The following is a 22,471-nucleotide window of genomic DNA, read 5'->3' as shown; positions in this document are numbered from 1 at the left end:
ACACACAAGCATTTCGAGCATGGCAGCTTTTTTTTGAGAAGCCATTGTTATATATGGTGAATTTTGTGGAATACTTTATGCCTCTTAAAATATTCTTTTAGATAACACTGGACTTTTAATGGCTGGGAGATGAGTGGATTTTCCACAATGACTGAGTTTTACAGAATTACAGAAAGCCCAAAAAAGATCACGACACGTTTCAGAAGCTTTGCTAAAAGCTGAAATCAGTTGTAGTTCACCCATTATTAGCATTGATTTTGCTAGGATGGAATGGTCCAGATTCCTGAAACTCGCTGTATCTGTGTATTTTGGAATATGCAGATGTCTGCATTCCAGTTTACACTAGAGGAATAAAGGAATTGGTCTGAGGGCTCAGAGCATGCACCATTTCCAGGATGTTTGCTGTGCACTGCAATGCCTGGGGGGCTGTTACCTGACTGAAGAAAATATCGTACATATAGATACAGAGCTCTTGGCCCAGCCATTGTTATATAGGTTAAAAGGGAATTCTTGTTCATCTTAAAGGCAAATCTCAAGAGGCTGCTGGCATGGCAGATTTCCAACCATGGGTAGTATTTGGTTGTTGAACAGCATTATTTTTCATAATTAAAATTCTGTTTTTCCCTATAATAGAAGCAGAACCAAGCTGACACATCAATTTACTATTTAAGCTAAAATGGAGTTTAAAAAATAAAGAAAGCCAAAAATTTAAATGAGCTTTACTCTACCTTCATTATATGTAAAGGTATAAATTGGTGGTAATATGGGAAACTTTACCAATATCTAAAATTTTTATTTTGTGAAGTTTGGGGAAAGTGTATTATAAGCTCCTGAAAAATGGGATTTCTGAGAGAAACAATGATAGGAACCTCTGCTATAATAGCACACTGTTCGCATGCTGGAGTACTATGTAAAGGGCTTAGAAAAAAAAGTGAATTTATTTTTATGCTAGGGGAAAATATAAAACTGATTGCCTTTCTGGAGTTTTCTCAGGAAGCTACTTTATAAAGACAAATTTAAATCTTTCCGTTTTCTGTCCTTGAAGGTGGTAAATATGATTGCAGCTTTATCCATTTTTATTGTAAACGAAACAGAGTTCAGACCGTCCGTCTGTGCGTCATTTGTTGGATGGCTGCCACAGACTAATGCAGACGTCCCACTGGGAGACCAGAGAAGAACTATACTTTGATTCACCAGATTGTGTTAAATAGTCCAGCTGTTGCGATTTGAAAGATAGTTACCTCAGAAGTGAAATAGAAATGAACTTGGCATTTATGCCTCAAACCATTTTTATACTGTTTGGCAATCAGCTTTTCAGAGGTAGCATTTTATAAAATAACTCTCACCACTTAAAAGTTTCATTCACTGTAATGTTCAAAATGTCCCACCTTTATATTATCAGTAAAATTAAGCTTGAGTGATATGCAGAATTTGCATGAAATAAGCATTTCCCCCTTCATTTCATGAGCTTTGATTGTACTCAATTGAGCTCAGAACCAGTCTATTAGGGCTCTTTGGGGCATTAGTTAATTTGAATTGCAGCCGAAATGTTAGCTAGAATGTTGTCAAATATAATTGGAATACGGAAAGTTGATTTTGAAAAGAATTTCATTGAATGCAAACAGTGTTGTGCTTTTTAAAATTTAGAATGCTGAGTTTTTGTCTCCTGTCACAGAATCTGAGAAACCCCTGAGTACCTTTATAAAGTTCATCGTTGGCATAACCATTTGCAGTAGTTCTGGTTCGTCCGATACCAGGAAATCTGGGAGTCAGGTCATTCCTTTTACCCTTGGCCCTACTGGCCTGAACCCCACATTCTGACTCTCCTGCAGTTGGGGAACAATAGCTGCCTTCCAAAGGGCACCCGTGTTGTACCTGGGCATCAGGCTTAGTAGAATGGTCTGGGTTTGTAGATTGTCTCTTAGCTTTTGTTTTGCTTTGGGTTTTTATTTTTGTCTTAAAATAGCCTTTGAGCATATAGTCTAAAATCACCCAAGGAAAATATCCATTTGAATGGACTATAAATGACTACCAGTATCAAATACAGCCTGGCAGTATGCTGTGGTAGGATAAACATATTGGACAGCAAATCAAGAATCCACAATTTGAATCTGGATCTGCCACTAACAGGTCATATGCCACCATACTAGTCGTTTTACTATTGCATGGCGTCTTCATCTGACAAATGAGGCGCTTGGATTAGCTCACTATCTATGGTCCCTTTCAGCCCGAACATGCTGTGATTTTACTCATACTTCATACCACCTCTAATATTTTAAATTTTACTTGCAGCACGGGTGAAGGACAGTATTATTTACATAAATACTGACTTAAATTCCTTATTTTAGTCATTGTCCTTAGGTGCTGAATTAAAGTAGAAAAATCGAACAGAATAATAGTGTACTGCCATTCCTATTGTATTGCTGCAGTTGAGCTCCCAGGATTTCTGCTTGGGAACAGGCTGTGGGCCTAACCTTCTAGAAGCTCCCACCGTGGCTGCCTACACTGAGTCCGGGTTCTTGGCACTATGGCTGGTGGAGCTTGCGGGGTGCTCTGATGGGTGGCAGTGGACTTAGAATGAGGCCTATGAAGAAGTCCCCATCCCAGAAGGAGCCGGCGGCAGGGGAGAAGAGCAGCAGCAGCAGTCTGTCTCAACTCTGATTAGCACAGAGGTAGCTGGATTGTTTAGAGGGCACAAGAAGGCGGAGATATTGGGAATGGGAAAACTGAGAGGGCTTGGGAATGGTCTGGAAAGGGAAAGGGAAATTGGAAGATTGTTGAGAGGGGTCCGGAAGAAGTCAGGGGTTTTGGCAATGGGCTTACGAAAGGGAGTCAGGCAGTTGTGCAGTCTTCCTGCAGTTTAGATGGTATTGCCTCATATAAGGTAAGATCTCAGGATGAGGTCAGAGGTCCACCCAGGGAGATGGCCTAGCATTGGGGAAGTCCACATCTAAGTTTGGTTGTGTCTCTAGTGCAACTGCTTGGGCAAGACCAGGGGAGTTGGAGCAGCAGAGTCTTTTGTAAGGATTCAAAATTCGGAATAGGGATTCAGAAAAAAAAAAAATCAGTGAGCATGCCAGAATTGGCCTGTGCCATCATCATCTCGTTTCTAGGGGATGATGCCTTTTGTTAACAGCATGGTGCTGTGCAGAAAGCAGGAACAGGGAGACAGGTGCCCCAGTTGTTCTTGCTCTGCCACTGATGAGCTGTGTGATTTAGGCCAGGCTCTTCCTCTCTCTGAGCCTCATTTTCTTCATCTGTAAAAGGACAGGTTGGCTAGATGATTGCCACCATCCCTTTCAGCCTTAACCCATTGGGATTCCAAGTCAGTGGTCATTATGCTTACACAGGCAGCTATTCTGCCTCTGAGGGTGGCAGTGGATGTAGAATTAGTCCCGCGAGGAAGTCCCCTCATTCCAGAAGGAGCCCTTAGCAGGGGAGAAGGGTAGCCAGCAGCAACCTCCGATTAGCACTGAGGTCACTAGATTTTTTAAAAGGGTACAAGAAGGAACAGGAATAATTGGGAATTTGCATAGATTCAGGGAAATTGCCTACTATGCGTAGTGCAATGATAACCAACAAAGGATTTCTCAAATTATAGCTTACATATGACTTAATGATTAATCTGCAATTGAGAACAATTCTTTGGACTCAGACAATTCTAGGACAATCTCAGCTGACAATACAAAATGGAGTTTCCAGTTCAATCAACATTTATTTATTGCCTAGAGCTCTGAGAGCACTTCCTGGAAACTGTCAGCCTCCAGCTGATGAAGAAAGCTTTTTCTAGGAGATATTCCCTATCCTTTCACCTGTAGACACACATGGCCATCTAGAAGGAGATAAATACTTGACTTTTGCATGCCTCCAGTAGATTGGCATGTGTAATAGTGGAGTCAGAGCCAAGATGTGGAAACCGGACTGGTGACTGGACCTGCAGATTTTCTTGTGGCTTTAATAGTTTCGCTAGGCTCGAACCTCATTTCCCAGAATTCTCCTGTCATTACGTTTCCAGGATAAGGTTGGCTACAGGAGAAATTTGCATGAGATTTGAAAGGCAGAAGTGAGCCAGTTGAGCAGCTGCCTTTTTTTGCTTTCTCTTTGTTTTCTTTTAAAGCTCTGAAGGCCCTGGAGGCACTTACTGCTCATGCATGTGGTTGCTGATGTGCAGTGTTGGCATATGACAGCAGTTGGGCCCATAGCACCTCCAGCTCCCCACCAATTCCCGGGTCTTCCTTCAGCTTCCCCAAATCCTGGGTCATTTGCACATGCAGCTTTGTGGGGAAGGGCTTCGGCTTACCCTGCAGGTCCGTCATCAGGATTGGAGGTGGTGAGAGACAGGTAGAATTCTTGTTTGTCCTTGCTTACTGTCACTTAGCATCCATCTCCCTCCCATCCTCCAGAACTGCTGGCTTCAGGCCCAGCTTTGGTTGCAGAACAATAGACTGCCTAACTGGCTCCCTCCCTCGCCTAAGGCCTAATTTCTACAATAAATAGCTTTTATTACTCATAGTGGCTCTGCTTCTCTGAGCAAACCCTAATGCATAATCTTCCAAGTCAACAGGTACCTCTGGGGAAACTATGTTCTGAGTCATGAACAAAAGCAGGCTAAGAGAATGGTGTTTAGAAAAGGATGCCGGTGGGGATTGAATCTTGTTCCCCACAAAAGACAAGTTCAGTCCTAACCCTGGTCCTGTGGGTGGGAACCCATTTGTAAATAGGACCCTTGAAGATGCACAGTTAAGGAGTGGTCAGACAGAATGAGGGTAGACTTTAGTCCAATATGGTTGAGGTCCTTGTAAGCAAAGGAAATTGGATGTGGAATTAGAAGGCAAAAGTCAGCGGAACAGACACAAGGAGAGATCTCCAGCGATGGGGGATTGCCAGAACTGTACAGACTCCAAGGGGAAGCCAGCCCTGCCAGTGCCCTGAGGTACTGCAGCCTCCAAAACCATGAGCCCACAATTTCCTGTTTTTTAAGCCAGCCTATTGTGGTATGTGTCTTAGCAGTCCTGGAAAACTAAGACACAAGTCTTTTAAACAGCATGCAGCTTAAGACTGCGCTGTCATGTTATAGTGAGAGAAGCTGACTCCCAAAATGTAGCCACAGATGTCTTGAGAATAGGTCCTTGGCCAGGGAGGATGAGCCAAGTCCTGGTGTTTTCTCATGAAACATGCTTTGCTAAATCCAGGCAAAAATGAAAGAACTTGTCCTGAGTACAGCATAGCATTCCTCCTGGGCTCCTGGTTGTCTCTTTGCTTCTACAACCTTCAAGGCAGAGTTATGTATTAGTCAGTGACAAAGACAGCCAAGCCTTGCGGTTTGTATAACCAGACAGCCATATGGAGTGGATTTTGAGCATTTGGACAAATCTTGTGGAACTGCTCAGAAGGTGATAAGATTGTGTGATCATTGAGTTTGAAGGTTTTTTTTTTCCTGTGACTGACTGCATCATGCAGACACTTTCTCTCAACAGTTGAGCATTTGTTCTGTTGCATTTGTTGTGTAAGAGAAACCTGCAGACCTGCCCACACCAGAGCCCCATTCGTTCTGAGCCTTTCACAGTTAACTTATTGGTATTCACTCACTTATTTATTCCATAAAATCCAGAATCTGAGCTAGGTGCTTGGGAATGTAACTGAACAGAGCTAACAGTCCCAGCCTCTTGGACATTTGTTTTATTTGAAGAGTCAGACACTAAACAACTAAATGCATCGCACCGGTCTTTAATTACAGTTGTGGTTAAGTCCAAAAAGGGAGAAGTATCGGGTGGTAAGAGAGTGTGGAGTAGTGGAAATCAACTCTTTGGTGGAGACCTAGGCAGACCCTTCGCATGAATTCCCAGGAGGTGTCCCAATGCCACAGGAGGGACGGGGGTGTGCTGGGCATTGCCTAACCTGCAGCTCCCTGGGGCAAAACGCCCAAATTCTAGCATTTTCCAAGAAGACCAGAGCAGCGTGAGTAGCCCCTGCCCAGCCCACTAGAGCTGCCTCCACCTTCAGCATCAGGTCAGCAGCCCGGGTGGGTGTTGACTGTGACTTCCGAGAAGAGTTAAATGCCAACAACCTGATGTCCTGACACGAGGAAAGAGAAGAGCGTTTTCGGAGACAGCTCTCTTTCCACAACAGAACGGTCAGCCACTGTGCTTGACAACCAGTCACTTCCTGCCTCTGGAGAGAAGAGAGGAGGCGTCTTGATGGGAAAATAATCAGCATCTGAAACTCAATAAGGAGTTTCTCAGGATACCTGATGTCGCTTTTTGGAAAAAGTCTGTGGGGTAACTTAGCATTTTAGCTGCTTCTCTGCATTCTCCCATCTCCCCTTGCCCCTTCCCCACCCCTCCTCGGGCCTGACCAGGTCTCTTCTAGCCAGTAGAGGCAGCAGCTGCACCCACCACGGTCAGGGCTGTTTCTCCTCATCCATGCAGTCTCCTCAGCTGACCTGCTACCAGGTGGACACTAGGGGTGCAAGGGCAGGGGGGTAACTGGCTCCTTCCAACCAGCCAGGTGTGGCGGGCGCCGGGCGGCAGGTGCGAGGAGGAGTGCAGGGTGTGTCCCTGAGCTTTGTGCTGCCCGAAAGGAGCATGTAATGGTGCAGGTAGGTGTATTTCCCTTTTTAACACTTCTCTGGTTGATTGCTCTGACTTTTCACCTTCTTTCTTCACTCTTTGTACTCCTAATACGTAATCTGATCATTTTATTAATAGTTGGCATCTGAAAGACAGCTTGGGGAGTGTTGGTTAGACTTACAACATTTGGGTTTCTTTTGTTTGTCTGAAGTCAGGAAAATGAAAGATATTTTCCTTCTCTGCTTTTTAATTTTTTTTTATCTTTTTGATTTAACTGTTCATCCCCTAGGCCTCCCAGTAATAACGGATCCCAGAGAAAATACATGGACAGTGAAAAGCAAGCTGGACCAGTTGTAGTTTTAAATCCCATTTCCACACATGAACCCCAAACCAAAGACCAGGTGGCTGAAAGAGGTCCAACTCCACATGAGGAGAATAAAGTCGAAGTTAAACCGGAATGCAAAGAAGACAGCATTGAACAGACAAGAGAGACAGACAGCTCCAACTGCTGATTCCCACAGCAGAAGGCTGACAAGTTTGGAAGTCCTTTTCAATAAGCACATGATTAGTTTTGGTGTATTGGCAAGGGCTACAGACATTCTGTTCTTGTAATATATTCAGAATACAGGTTCTTTTCTGATGTCACTTTGTAAGTTAAGTAGTTCAACTATAAATACAAGTAAGCTGTTTAGCAAAATACCCATTCTAAGTAATTTTTGTTTTTTCATCTTTATTGGGGTTAAGGTTTTTCCTTGTTACTGTATTAAGTGTGACTTCTTTTAGAAGGTTACAAAAAATTCAGAAGGTGATAACATTTTAGGTAATATACGTACCACTCACCATATGTAATGCTGAAAATTTGTGGCACTTGTAGAGAACTGGATATACAGAAATGACCAATTTGAGGTAGTTTTAAGTCCCCAAAGCAGTGTCTGTTTTAGGTTTAATCATCTTTTGATGGAGAAACCACAGCAGCATGGAAACTGTTGGCATTGTGGCATACAACTCGCTTTCTGGAGGATACTGAGATAAGCTTAAAATTCAGGAGCTGGCATCAGACTAGAGGTTGCACAGTCGATCTTACACACCTTAACATCAATGGAATGAAAAATATATGCTATTGGTCATGTTTAAAGCCTCCCGAGGACTTCCCGGGGAATGTTCTAGGGATCTGGTTGTGTTTTCTCATATACTAAGGTGGCACAAGTACCCTCGTTTATCACAGTTTTCATGTAAAGTGAAGTGAAGTGACAAGCACACAATTTTCTTGCTTCACTGCTGTTCTGTATTATACAGGGTTTTTTCATTTGTTTTTTTGTTTGTTTGTTTGTTTTAAGAAATGAAGTGGTAGTTCGTCTCTAGAAATACAGTGTTTCAGGCTACCACAGTGAATACATAGAAGTGTAATCAGGGATTGAAAAAAAAAGTCTTACACAGCTTTTCAAAATTGATTGTTTCAAATTGGTGTTTATTTAAAATAAGTGGCAATGTACTTGAATGCATTTTTTATGACAATGATTCAGTAATGGTAATTTTACTATTAAAGAAAGTGAAAGGTTTAGTTTTGTTAGCATGGCTCAGCATGTAGCTGTCAGGTGTTTTTTACCTAAGGGCAACAGAAAATGATAGTAATAATTGCAGTGGTTGTATTTTATTTCTGCACGTGTACTAAGCGTAGGTTTAAAGAGGTGGGAGTCAGTCAGGTAAATGTACTTCCTAAATTTGGAGATAATTGTCTTTCTATAGGTTTGTTATGCTTGACTCTTTCCATGTTCTTCCAGTGATGATTTTACAGTCTCTTATCAGTTTATTCATGGGGAAGTAAAATGCAGTTATTTCCATGGAATTAAAATGTAGCACGTGTTATTTCCTCAACTGAATAAGACTGCTGTAAGATAGGCTAATTACAAACTGCATTAATTCACTTAAACATGTTCTGTTATGCTGTGATCTGAACTCTCCTCACAACAACTTATTAAAAAACACCAACAGTTTCCCATTTCAGGGTCAGTTGTGGTGATTGTCATTTCTGGGTTGGTTCCCCATGCTTGATATTCAGAAATAGGATAATTGTGAGTAGATCATTTTAATAATTTTTTAAAATCCACAACATAGTTATGGGGGGAGGAATTTTATTCCATGTTTCTTTAGGCTAACTTCCTTCATCAATCTACTGGCATATATCTTAGATACATTTAGGAAATGAAGATGCATACGTTTGTTGTCCCGTATTTTATTACACACATAAATGAATAATGTGGTTATAAGGTGACCTCATTTCCTAGGTAAGAAGTCGGCTCTGGTGAGATGCATTAGTTGGAACAGACAGCAATTATTTAGTAACTGGTATTTTGAAAGAGAACTTGCTCTTTTTTTTAAGCTGCTTACTTTCCTTCACTATAATCTTAAAGCATATACATCAATTTGATATAAAGGTATTCAATGCGGTTGTTTCCTCTTTTTTTCTTCTCACAGTATTTCCCTCTTTCACCTCAATTTTGGGACACTTTTGCCCCTGGTAGGATGCTTGTCAACAAAAGCAGTTCTGGATGGGAAAGCCTGGGAAAACTCGTGCTGTATCTTCACGGTACTTCTTTGCTATTTGCATTAAAAATTGTAGACATCCTACTTATACTCTTTTAAAGTTGGAAGGGACTGTTGTCTTTCGTTTTTTTTTTTTTTTTCTTCTCAAAAAGGTTATTTATTCCCTTCCAAAAGGGAATAAATGAATAAAGGGAACCAAAAAAAAAATTTTGTTTTGGAAATGTTCACTGATGTTGAAGCATTTTTATGGTCAGAGTGAGTCAAAGGGTAGAGGTACTTTGTGTTCTTGCCACTAAAGAAAAACCACGTCTACCTTTTCTGGAAGAATAAGAACTTAATGAAAATTCTGGCACCCTTTCATATCTGCTCTAACCTTAACTGAGCTCCTCACCTCCCGTAGTTTGGGCAGTTTGATCAGCAGCTCTGAAGCTTCTGACTGGCAGGGTTGACAGGGCTATAACCACCCAGCTTTGGCCTGAGTAGAAAGGACGGACTACTCACTGGTAGTTCTCTCTCTCTCTGTTAACAGTAAAATGTTTGTTAGAAACAGAATAGATCCGTCCAGACCATATTTAGGCTGTGTGACAGGTAAATGACAGTCTGTATGTCACTGACTCTTAAAAACAAAATCTAGATGATTTTTCTAAATGTGCAGTATACACGTGTATCATCTTCATCACGGAACAACTTTAGATTACATGCCAATAAACTGTGGAGAGCAGATAACCATCCATCATTATCACCCATCTTAGAAGGATTATCAAGCAGTCCTCACTTAAGGATTGGACTGGTTTGGGTTTTCTTCCCAGCACTAGCATTCCTGCATCTTACCATCATTTAAAAAAAATCTGGGATGACTAGTTTCTTTTGTCTCTTTAACAGATAATATTTTCCTCTATTTATGTATATTTATCATTCTACAGAAAAAACAAATCACATGAGTCCTTAGCACTTGGAGAAATTTAATTTAAATTAAAATACTACCTTTCCATTGGCGGGCCCAATCCTCAGGTGAGGTTAAGGCGAGTGGGCTGTGCTGTACGTTGAAATTAAGGTGCTGACCTGGTGGAGATGTTAAATCACCTCTTCAGCTAATTTAATTTAGTTGCTAGTTCATTAACTTTGTTGTGCATTTCTGCTCTGGTTTCATCCATTCAAGTATAATTTGTACCACAGTTCTGGGGTGTAGCCCCCTACGATCTCTGATAGAAGATTGATTGTGTGCGCGTGCATGCGTGTGTACTTGGGCCTGAAGACATGCACGAGGCCTACCTGAGCAGCCACTCAGTCATCTTCCTCTTGCCTTGAAAACGAACCGTCCCTGCCCCAGGTTCCTCATACCCCACTGTCTGTTGCTAAGCATCAAAAGAGGCAGTGGCTGGGACACAGTTCCCCCAACTGAGAGTGAGACCATCCGCTTCTCCTGCCTTGTGCTCTGGGAAACCCCTGAGCCAGTTTCAAATCACAGCTTCGAGAGGAAGGCCTTGGCTCTACAATGAGGACAGTAAGTTCCTTTGTTATGTTACTGTTCAAAAGGAAAGGTCCTTGGTGTGCTTAGTAAAAATGTATAGAATTTATCAGAAATCAAAACAGCCTCCTCTCCTGCAGGTCAGCAGATAGCAATTTATATAAATTTTGGAAAAGACAAATAGTAGCCTTTTAACAAAGGATCTCAAGCATACAAAGCAGTTATGTCTACAGGTAAGTTTGAACATGTTTATTTTTGATACTGCTCTGCAATCACCCAAGTACTGGCTTTTAGAGGAGGCAGTCTGTTTTAAGTACTTGCTGACTGCTTGTTACATGCCGTTGTTTAAATAATTTGGCTTTTAGTAGCCTTAAGAATATTTATTCATTCATTGATATATTTGTAATTCATACTCATTCTTGTTCCACACCATCTAAAGAGACCCACAGAGGTGTAAATAATACAAGAAAAACTAAATTTTTAAAAGAGGAGGGAATCAGGAAAAGGATGAAAGGTGAGAGAGCGAGACGGAGTGATGCCGAGGCGATTACAAGAAGTTCTCAGACTTCCGCCTGAGGTTGGCTGCAGTAATGTGTCCGTGCTAGTTTTTAGCACGGATATATAAGATGAACGCAGATGGTCACCTTTTCCTGGCCCGCAGAGCCTGTAGTTTAACTAGGTGTTTATTTTCAGAGATGTTCTAATTTGTAAAATGTGAGGAGGCGCTTGAATTGGGTTTGGAATTGGCAACAAAAGGATTGGCCTCTTATTTGGTGATGACCTTAAAAATGCATAGGAGAGCTAGAATCTTTATGGAAATGTGATTGCTATAAAACAAGTTCACAGGGCTAATTTCAGTTAAATCTACCGTACATGTATTTTACCGAGCAATAAAGAAGAGTAAAAACTACATGAGTTAGTGAAGTTTTAGAGCAAAAACAATGTGGAGCTGTGCCTCGCACCCACCACTCTGATAATAGGAAAGGTGTGGCTGTAAGCTGGTGTGCGCACAGCCTTAACCAGGAGGCACTCATGTTTTGGTCACAACTTCTGTGGGGAAGAAAGGCTCCAGGGGTTCAGGCAGCTCGCCAACAGCCAGCGCAGCCTCGGCAGCCTTTTCACCTTCCTGGGAACAGGTTAAAAATGTGTGTTCTTCATTAAAACCTATGTATAAAGAGAGCAACAGTGAAGTTTACAGTCTCACCCAACAGTGCCAAGTGTAATGTGTTATTTGCTACATGGCTTTAAGGACACGGCTTTCAGAACTGTCTGGAGGTGTCACGTGGCGGTGCAGACTCAACAGTGCTGAGACCGCCAGCAGAGAGGATTCCAGAACCATTTAAAATGGGGCCTGTCGGGCTGTACTCAACTGTGCGGTGCAACTGTTTTGTTCAATTTTCATTATACCCTAATACAACGTTCTGGAACATTGTAACGTGGAGTACACTTTGGGCCGAGCCTTAGAAGAGGACAAGAGGAAGGGGACAAGCAAGAGGCGAGGCCAGTATTAACACATGAATACAAACCGTCAGGAGCTAACTGTGAGGTAAATGACTGCAGACTTGGACTGTCAGGTCCGTGTGGGCCAGGACAGCAATTTAAAGGCTGAGCTTTTGCCAAGATATCCTACTCCAAAGCAGGAGTGGACAGACTTGGTTTTCCACTTTTTCGACCGCTTAACATTTATTGGCCACTGCCAAGATCAGAGAAATTGTAGTTAATCCATAAAGCCATTCTGGAATGCTCTGGGTCCTGCACTGTCACCCAGCAGCTGGGCCTCGGGACACTGGACTGCTTTTTGTTTCCCTGAAGCTGCTGTTTCCCTTCTGGCAAAGTCTGGCTCGAAATTGGGGTCGGCTGGAGAGCCTAAGGCCTCCACAAGTCAGACAGGACATAAAACATAATCAGGTGAAAGGTGGAGCAGCCTAACTCCACCCACTTAGAAAATTAAGCCCTTGTATTAAATACCAGAAACTTTTAATGGCCCTCACATGGCTCGAAAATAGTTTCTCAATCACGTCTTTATTTTCTGTGCCCTGAGGGTGTGTTTCAAGATCACTACTAATGTTAAGCATGACAACTTGCCAATCACGATTTCTCTTTAAATGTTTCTGCATGCTATTTGCCTCCATCACAATCACTAACATAAAATATAAAAATACATACATGGGGTGTTTCTCTCCAGTAGCCAGTGCACAATGTGCTGCTACCTGTTGAAATTTACAGAGGTCTGATTTCATAAAGGATTGGTTCATTTCTCTTGAGACCTTAGTCTTTCCAAGGCACAATGTTAAAATTAACATGCTGCCTACTTGTTTTAAATGCAATGAGCTGTTTCCAAGAACCATCAGGAAAATATATCTGCCTTTAACTTTCCCGGGCAGTGCAGAAAAACCTTTAGTATAATTTGGACCATAACAAAAGGTAGGCTTGGAGATTCCAATCAATTAATTCTACTGAAAAGCATCACGCAGCCTATTCAGCAAGAGAAAAGGGGAGCATTTTAAACATTCAGGTAAATAGATAATCCATTAAGATAACAATGTACATTGTGGCAAATGCCATCCTAGTTTTGTCAGCACTTATTTTTAGTCTTTGGATTCCCTGCCCTCCTGCCGAGGGGCTTCTATTTCCCCTCTTCCCATCTTTGTTCTCTTATTCATGGCTAAGTGAAAACAAAGCAAGAAAGCAGCACATACCCAGTGTTCCATTCTGGACAAGTTCTTCCTCTATAGTAAAAAGGCGGTTGTATTTAGTCACCCGTTCACCACGAGAAAGACCTCCCAACTTGATAAACCGGACACCAAGTCCGACGGCCTTAGGGGAGGAAAACAACTTACTTTAATAAAAGTAAAAAGAGTCATGTTTTGCTAAACAATTCTTTAGAGAGAGGAACTTTGTCACGGTGTGTGTTTGTGTGTGTGTTTCATATATATATAAACTTAGTTTTTTATCTTCACACAAATAAGTGGCCTTTTTGCATGCTGAGAGTATCAAAAGGTAAGGAAATAGTATAATAGTATGACTGTACAGTAGGCGCTTTACTAGAATATAAGCATGCTGATTTTATCTAAGAGCATTCTGGCCTTTCTCACTTCGTTTTAAGAGTTAAGATTGGAAGTGAACGACCCAGTCATTTACGTGTGCACATCATTTTTTCTCGACTTCAATCTTTCTTCTTTTTAAAAGTTCAAAGATTAGCTCTTTGCAAAAGGTAGCTGTCTGGGAGGAAGCAAGTCTATTTCATAAAAGGTTATATGACTTTCTCCACCAAAGGCTGCATTTCTTTGAAATACCAATTCGTGATAAAAGCAGTGTTTTGGCAATTCTGCAATTGACCAGCTTTCAGCACTTACCAAATCGACAAGGCTATCATCAGGCGACTCTCCTTCTGTACTTCCAAAGGCGGTGATGTACTTCTTGCCTGTAAGCAGAGGAATGCTTTTCAATTTCATATAGTATAGAAGCCGTCAACATATATATGAGCCTCCGAGATCGATATTAAAAATTTGCCAGAGATTTACAAAGTCCCTATAAGGAATCAAACAATTACTTGACCATCTAAAAATTCTAGTCCAAACATTTACACTTTCATTGTCCTGATTTTATCTGTTTATTCCTCCTTCTAGTAGCTTAGATGTTAAATACTAAATGAATAACCATGTCTCATCAAATTTAAGATACCGTTAATTATAGGATGCACCATTTTTGTTATTAAGGATGGAAAAATGCTCAAATTAGATCGACACATTTCTAAGACCACAACTGAAAGACAAATTCAACTTTCCTTGATGTTCAGTGTAGAAAAATGTACACCTTTGTGCTAATGAAAAATGGTAAGTGCAAAGGTATTATGGGTGAGTTGATATTTATAAATGATGGCTTCTCACACTTCACAATGTAGAATTTTATTCAAAGGAAGCTGTCATTCTGAATGTTTCCTCATTAGAAAGCAGTATTGATAATATTTAATCAATCATTTCAGGATCTCAAAACCCCTTGAAATTGAACACAGCCTACAAAGTACAAGCTGGACTTCTTCCCATAGTGTTGGTGTTTGCATTTTAAAGGCAGGTGCTACAGAAGCAATGTGAAGTGGGTGACAAAATGATGAGGGAGATGTAGGCCCAGGAGAAAAAGCCAGGGCTAGGGCTTTTTCTCTTCCTGATTCCCAGACTAGAGCAGCTTGCAGCCTTAGGGACTATGATCATTTCATTCCTTCTGCCACCAGCCCAGGTGTGACTCCAAGTCCTGCCCCACGTGTGAGACAAGCCCTTTGTGAATTTCCTGAGACCCACTCATGGTTAATGTTTCAGGTACTGTGCATGAGCTTGAGGATTTTATAGACTAGTGGGGAAGAGCAGACATTAAATAGTTATACAATTGTGGTCAGTACTATTCTGGATGCTATCAGAAAGATTCAGAGCAGAACACTGTTAGAGGTGGAGGGAGTCAGGGAAGGCATATATATCTGAAGATGTAAGCCAACACCTGAAGAATAAAGAATAGTTACGTAAGTAAAATACAGGGCAAAGCATTCTAGGCTGAAGGAACTGCATATTCAAAGACGCTGAAGAAGTAAAGAGCTTGAAACTATTGAGGATTTAAAAAAAGAGCCATGAAAAAACATCCTGTGTTCATAGATTAGAAGACTTCATATTGTTAAATGGTGATACTGACCAAAGCAATCTAGAGATTCCATGCAATCCCTATCAAAATTCCAACAACCTTTTTTGTAGAAACAGAAAAGCTGATCCTCAAATTCATATAGAATTGCAAAGTGCCCCAAACAACTGAAAGAATATTGAAAAGAAAAAGAAAAAAATTGGAGGTCTCACTCTTCCCAATCTCAAAATGTACCACAAAGATACAGTAATAATAATAATAATAATAATAATAATAAAGTATGGTACTGACTGAAGGATAGAGAGAGAGATACCAGTGGAATAGAGTTGAGTGTCCTGTATAAACCCAAACATCTGTAAACTATTTTCATCAAGGGTTCCAAGTCTGTTCAGTGGGAGAAAGAATAGACTCTTCAACAGATAGCAGTGGACAACTGAATCTCCACATGCAAAGGATAAAGATGGCCCCTTACCTTGCACAACAAACAAAAATTAGCTCAAAATCAATCAATGATCTAAATGTAAGAGCAGACAGCCTAAAACTCTTAGAAGAAAACATAGGGGTAAATCTTCATGATTTTGGATTTGGCAGTGGAGTCTTAAACATGACAACAAAAACATGAGCAACAAAACAAAAACTAAACTGGACTTCATCAAATTTAAGCTTTTGTGCATCAAAGTAAATTACCAAAGTTAAAATATGGGGACAATATTTGCAAATAACATAACTGATAGGGGTTTTTGTATCAAGAATATATATATGCATTTATATATATATATTTATTTATTCATCCTACACCTCAACAACAACAAAAAAAACCCTGATTAAAAAATGGGCAAGAAAACTTGAATAAACATTTCTTCAAAGAAAATATATAGATGGCCAAGAAATACATAAGATGCTCAACATCATTAGTCATTAGAGAAATGCAAATCAAAACACAATGCAATACTAATTCACACCCACTGGGATAACTATATATTTTTAAAAGATGAAAGTAACAAATGTTCGCAAGGATGAAGAGAAATTGAAACCCTTGGACATTCCTGGTAGGAATGTAAAATGGTGAAGCTACTGTGGAAAACCGTTTGGCAGTTCCTCAAAAAGTTAAATATAGAATTACCATATAACCCAGCAATTCTACTCCTAGAACTATACCCCCAAAGAACTGAAAACAGGCACTCAAACAAATACATGCACACACATGTTCATGGCACCACTATTCACAACAGTCAAGTGAACGAACAGATAAACAGAATGGGGCACATCCATACAACAGCACATTATTAAGCCATAAAAAGGGATGAAGTACTGATACTTGCTCCAACATGGATGAACCCCCCAAAAGGTCATATATGATTCCATTTATGTGAAATATCAGAATAGACATATGCAAAGAAAGAAATCTGATTAGTGGTTGCCAGGGGCTTGGGGGAGGGGGAAATGAGGTATAATTGCTTAATGGGTATAAAGTTTCCTTTTGGGGTGATGAAAATGTTTAGGAACTATAAAGATGGTGGTTGCACAACACTGAATGTATTAAATGCCACTGAATTGTTCAGTTTTTAATGGTTTGATGTTATGTAAGTTTAACTTCAATTTAAAAATGGAGGCATGTAGGGTAGTGGGATCACTGTAGGGTAGTACCTCATCTCTCCAAGGTCTTGTTTCCTCATCAGTAATATGGAAATGACGTTGACCGCTGGGTTTTTGTAAGGACTAAATCCAATTCTAAAATGCCTGATGCACTGACACTAACTAAAGGCTCTCTCCTCTGGCCCCCTAGACCCACCAGCATTGGAGCCCAGTTTTTCCCTTGTCCTGTGCTGATCCCCATGCCTGGCAGCCTTCTCCTGAATCCCAAGTTGATGACTGAGGCCCTGCTTCCAACCTGCCCACCTCCCTGCCTGCCTCTCAATGCTGCCTGGTGGTGAACATACCCCAGCCCCAGTGTCTCTGTAATGATAGAAAACTCCCTGCTTCTGATTGAATCTTCTTTTTGCCTGCTTTCTTCCTGCTGAAGCAGACCTGCTTGTAGTGGGTGATCTACTGCTTAATTTGGATCCCTCCTAGACTCCCCTAAGTCAACGCAAATTAACATGGCTCATTGGTATCTGATTATATGCCAAGTAGCTAAATTTCTTCTCAAACAAGTAATCACTACACCTTACTATGTACTGATGTGTCAGGGGTGAATCTAGAACATAAAGTGAGAATAAATCATAGAGAATTTTCAATACCTTACAATATGATACAGGCTAAACATATCTGAACCTGCTGCTCTTAGGCGTGAAGGTTTGCCTTTGTAAATGGGAAGCAGTTCTCGTTAGCTTGAACACTGCATTCATTGTGCCTGGAAACCTGGCTGAGGCAAATGGGTTCCCAGGTATTCCATGGTCTGTGACCCAACATCAGAGACTTCTTCAGCAGTAAGGGTTAGGATATCCCTCTAGGTTTCCTTAAACCTAAAGGTTTTCTGTACGCCAAACTCAAGAGTCCCAAACAAATACCCTTTCAGAATGAATCAGGCCTTGGTTGTATAATGATTTACATTGGTTGTACAGTTAAGGATTAGAAGAGAGTTCCCTACTGTGAAGCTGACAGTGGTGTTTCTTGGTGAAGGGGATGAACTGACGGAGAGCAGCGCTGAGAGGTGAATCCATACATTGCGTGTGGTTTTCCAGCACTAAATCTCTCCCAAGTGGTTGGAATTTTTTCTTCAAGATTTATTCAATGACTGTATTAACTGTGAAGTTCTGCTTTTTTTTTTTTTTTTTTTTACTTTTTGCATAGCAAAGTTAAGTCCATTGTGGATCTTTCAAGTCTATATTTTTACTCACTTTCAATGAGATCGGTTATTTCCACCAGGTCAGACACAGTAGTCTGATTTGTGTGATTTATGATCAGCCCACTCGATTTAGGGGTGCTGATGTTCCCATCCTCTAGAAGTTTAGAGATGCTTTTGGATGCATTTCCTGCAATTATGTAACACCTGGAACCAAGAGCGTTCAGGATGCTGTCCCACTGTTCAGAGTCCTGGGTAAATATTTAGGAAGTGATCATTGTAATGTATTGAACATCATTTCAGAACAAGAGGAATCACATAGCACAAAAAGTAACACACTGACTGAGAGATACACAAAGCACTATTTTCTTTTCAGGATGCCTGCCACCTACAGAAATTAAAAGCTTCATGGACAAGAATTTGAAATGACTTAGATTAGAGCTTAAAGATCCAGAGAAGAAAATGCTAATAGACATTAAATACTATTCTCTGGCATTCCTCAAGATTCCCATCCCCTGTGTGATATATGATGCTGCTGCAGCTGGCTGGGCATGTCATTTTGCAGTTATTTCTGGTAAATGGATCACTGAAAGAAAAGAGCCTGTGAGGGCTCTGTTCCCTCTTTGTCCTCACAATCTTTGTGGCAGATTGAATTATGTTCCCCTTCAAAAGACATGGCCTTAATCCACACTCCTGTGGGAGTGAGCTTATCTGTAAATAGGACCGTTGGGGGACGTCGTTACTGGTTAAGGTGTGGCTCACTGAATCAGTGTGGGCCTTAGTCCATTTAACTGAAGGCTGACAAAGAGAAGGCCACAGGGAGAAGCTGGGAGTCCAGTGGAAACCAGAAGAGCAGATGTAAAGAAAGAGAGCTCCCCATGGGAAGGCAGGTCGGGATGCAAGCAAGAATTGTGGCAAACCAGCACCAGGTGCCGTGGGTTTGGGGAGAAGGCAGGGCCTTGCTGACTCCTTGGTGTTGGACTCCTGGGCTTCTGAACCATGAGCCAATAAAGTGCTGCTGTGACGCCAACCCATTGTGTAGGCTTTGTCACAGCAGCCTCGCAGACTAACGCCACCTGTTTTTATTGCAGAGACTACAATATCAAATGAATGTTTTCAAAATGGAAATAATATACAAAGTCATCTCCCAGCATTGAACCAGAATTCCTATCCATTAAAAGGGTCATTAAAAGAGACCCTGCAGCTATATCCTATCACACTAAAAAGAGCTGTGGTCAGAGCTTCGAGACAATCTCATCAAAGGGCAGATCTGGCACCGTTAAAGCTTAGAAGGTGTCTTTCCTGAGTGCTGGTGTATAGCATAGGATGTGAAAGATAGACATAAAGACTGGGACTGAGATACTCTGGGACTCCAAATGAGATCCAGCACTCATATGACTCCCTCTTCCCCATTTGAATAGTCGAGTTGTCTCAAAAAGGATAAAGTAATGTCCAGTATATCTGTTTGATAAAGTTAATGATTCTCAAATTCTTAAACATCAAGAATTTACATTTTTGACTTTTTTAAGTGGGTTAGGAGGAGAGACCTTCTTTTGTGATAACGAACACCTCTTGTCATATGCATTAGTTGAATAGATCACACAAGTTCAATTGCAAACCTTTTTTTTTTTTTTTTTTTTTTTTTTTTTTTTTTTTTAACGGAAAGAAAAAAAAGAAATTAACACAACATTTAGAAATCATACCATTCTACATATGCACTCAGTAATTCTTAACATCATCACATAGATGCATGATCATTGTTTCTTAGTACATTTGCATCAGTTTAGAGGAACTAGCAACACAACAGAAAAAGCTATAAAATGTTAATATAAAGAAAAGAAATAAAAGTAGTAGTAATAGTAAAAAACAACAACAACAAACAAACCAACAAGCAAACAAAAACAAAAAAAAAAACCCTATAGCTCAGATGCAGCTTCATTCAGTATTTTAACATGATTACTTTACAATTAGGTATTATTGTGCTGTCCATTTTTGAGTTTTTGTATCTAGTCCTGTTGCACAATCTGTATCCCTTCAGCTTCAATTACCCATTGTCTTACCCTGTTTCTAACTCCTGCTGAACTCTGTTACCAATGACATATTTCAAGTTTATTCTCAAATGTCCGTTCACAACAGTGGGACCATACAGTATTTGTCCTTTAGTTTTTGGCTGGATTCACTCAGCATAATATTCTCTAGGTCCATCCATGTTATTACATGGTTCACAAGTTTATCTTGTCTTAAAGCTGCATAATATTCCATCGTATGTATATACCACAGTTTGTTTAGCCACTCTTCTGTTGATGGAGATTTTGGCTGTTTCCATCTCTTTGCAATTGTAAATAACGCTGCTATAAACATTGGTGTGCAAATGTCCGTTTGTGTCTTTGCCCTTAAGTCCTTTGAGTAGATACCTAGCAATGGTATTGCTGGGTCGTATGGCAATTCTATATTCAGCTTTTTGAGGAACCGCCAAACTGCCTTCCACAGTGGTTGCACCCTTTGACATTCCCACCAACAGTGAATAAGTGTGCCTCTTTCTCCGCATCCTCTCCAGCACTTGTCATTTTCTGTTTTGTTGATAATGGCCATTCTGGTGGGTGTGAGATGATATCTCATTGTGGTTTTGATTTGCATTTCTCTAATGGCCAGGGACATTGAGCATCTCTTCATGTGCCTCTTGGCCATCCGTATTTCTTCTTCTGGTAGGTGTCTGTTTAAGTCTTTTTCCCATTTTGTAATTGGGTTGGCTGTCTTTTTGTTGTTGAGTTGAATAATCTCTTTATAAATTCTGGATACTAGACCCTTATCTGATATGTCATTTCCAAATATTGTCTCCCATTGTGTAGGCTGTCTTTCTACTTTCTTGATGAAGTTCTCTGATGCACAAAAGTGTTTAATTTTGAGAAGCTCCCATTTATTTATTTCCTTCTTCAGTGTTCTTGCTTTAGGTTTAAGGTCCATAAAACCACCTCCAGTTGTAAGATCCATAAGATATCTCCCAACATTTTCCTCTAACTGTTTTATGGTCTTAGACCTAATGTTTAGATCTTTGATCCATTTTGAGTTAACTTTTGTATAGGGTGTGAGAGATGGGTCTTCTTTCATTCTTTTGCATATGGATATCCAGTTCTCTAGGCACCATTTATTGAAGAGACTGTTCTGTCCCAGGTGAGTTGGCTTGACTGCCTTATCAAAGATCAAATGTCCATAGATGAGAGGGTCTATATCTGAGCACTCTATTCGATTCCATTGGTCGATATATCTATCTTTATGCCAATACCATGCTGTTTTGACCACTGTGGCTTCATAATATGCCTTAAAGTCAGGCAGCGCGAGACCTCCAGCTTCGTTTTTTTTTCCTCAAGATGTTTTTAGCAATTCGGGGTACCCTGCCCTTCCAGATAAATTTGCTTATTGGTTTTTCTATTTCTGAAAAATATGTTGTTGGGATTTTGATTGGTATTGCATTGAATCTGTAAATCAATTTAGGTAGGATTGACATCTTAACTATATTTAGTCTTCCAATCCATGAACACGGTACGCCCTTCCATCTATTTAGGTCTTCTGTGATTTCTTTTAACAGTTTTTTGTAGTTTTCTTTATATAGGTTTTTTGTCTCTTTGGTTAAATTTATTCCTAGGTATTTTATTCTTTTAGTTGCGATTGTAAATGGGATTCGTTTCTTGATTTCTACCTCAGCTTGTTCATTACTAGTGTATAGAAAAGCTACAGATTTTTGAATGTTGATCTTGTAGCCTGCTACTTTGCTGTACTCATTTATTAGCTCTAGTAATTTTGTTGTGGATTTTTCTGGGTTTTCTACATATAGTATCATATCGTCTGCAAACAGTGATAGTTTTACTTCTTCCTTTCCAATTTTGATGCCTTGTATTTCTTTTTCTTGCCTAATTGCTCTGGCTAGAACTTCCAACACAATGTTGAATAATAGTGGTGATAGTGGACATCCTTGTCTTGTTCCTGATCTTAGGGGGAAAGTTTTCAATTTTTCCCCATTGAGGATGATATTAGCTGTGGGTTTTTCATATATTCCCTCTATCATTTTAAGGAAGTTCCCTTGTATTCCTATCTTTTGAAGTGTTTTCAGCAGGAAAGGATGTTGAATCTTGTCAAATGCCTTCTCTGCATCAATTGAGATGATCATGTGATTTTTCTGCTTTGATTTGTTGATATGGTGTATTACATTAATTGATTTTCTTATGTTGAACCATCCTTGCATACCTGGGATGAATCCTACTTGGTCATGATGTATAATTCTTTTAATGTGTTGTTGGATACGATTTGCTAGAATTTTATTGAGGATTTTTGCATCTGTATTCATTAGAGAGATTGGTCTGTAGTTTTCTTTTTTTGTAATATCTTTGCCTGGTTTTGGTATGAGGGTGATGTTGGCTTCATAGAATGAATTAGGTAGTTTTCCCTCCACTTCGATTATGTTGAAGAGTTTGAGGAGAGTAG

At 40.3% G+C, this 22,471-nt stretch overlaps 2 protein-coding genes across 8 annotated transcripts in view; one reads left to right on the top strand and one right to left on the bottom strand.

The window, feature by feature from the left end:
* The window catches only part of SHTN1 (shootin 1), a 105,514-nt gene extending 96,941 nt beyond the window's left edge, over positions 1 to 8,573 (top strand). Inside the window, exon 17 of the mRNA XM_077126150.1 lies at positions 6,859 to 8,573. Coding sequence (XP_076982265.1) covers positions 6,859 to 7,081 — 223 coding nt within the window. The 3' untranslated portion in view covers positions 7,082 to 8,573. The remainder of the gene's footprint in view (positions 1 to 6,858) is intronic.
* ENO4 (enolase 4) overlaps positions 1 to 22,471 on the bottom strand; it is a 91,351-nt gene that overhangs the window by 44,431 nt on the left and 24,449 nt on the right. For 5 of the 7 annotated variants that reach the window (XM_077126143.1, XM_077126147.1, XM_077126148.1 and 2 more), the window contains 3 exons: positions 18,048 to 18,243; positions 13,938 to 14,005; positions 13,281 to 13,398 (listed from right to left, as the gene is read on the bottom strand). In XM_077126143.1, coding sequence (XP_076982258.1) covers positions 13,281 to 13,398; positions 13,938 to 14,005; positions 18,048 to 18,243 — 382 coding nt within the window. Of the gene's footprint in view, positions 1 to 9,299; positions 11,746 to 13,280; positions 13,399 to 13,937; positions 14,006 to 18,047; positions 18,244 to 22,471 lie in introns of those variants that run through there. The other 2 variants (XM_077126144.1, XM_077126145.1) reach the window with 2 other exon arrangements.

The sequence above is a fragment of the Tamandua tetradactyla genome, chromosome 13 (genome assembly GCF_023851605.1).
Source record: "Tamandua tetradactyla isolate mTamTet1 chromosome 13, mTamTet1.pri, whole genome shotgun sequence".
NCBI classification, from domain to species: domain Eukaryota; kingdom Metazoa; phylum Chordata; class Mammalia; order Pilosa; family Myrmecophagidae; genus Tamandua; species Tamandua tetradactyla.
This window is presented reverse-complemented; position numbering and strand designations above follow the sequence as displayed.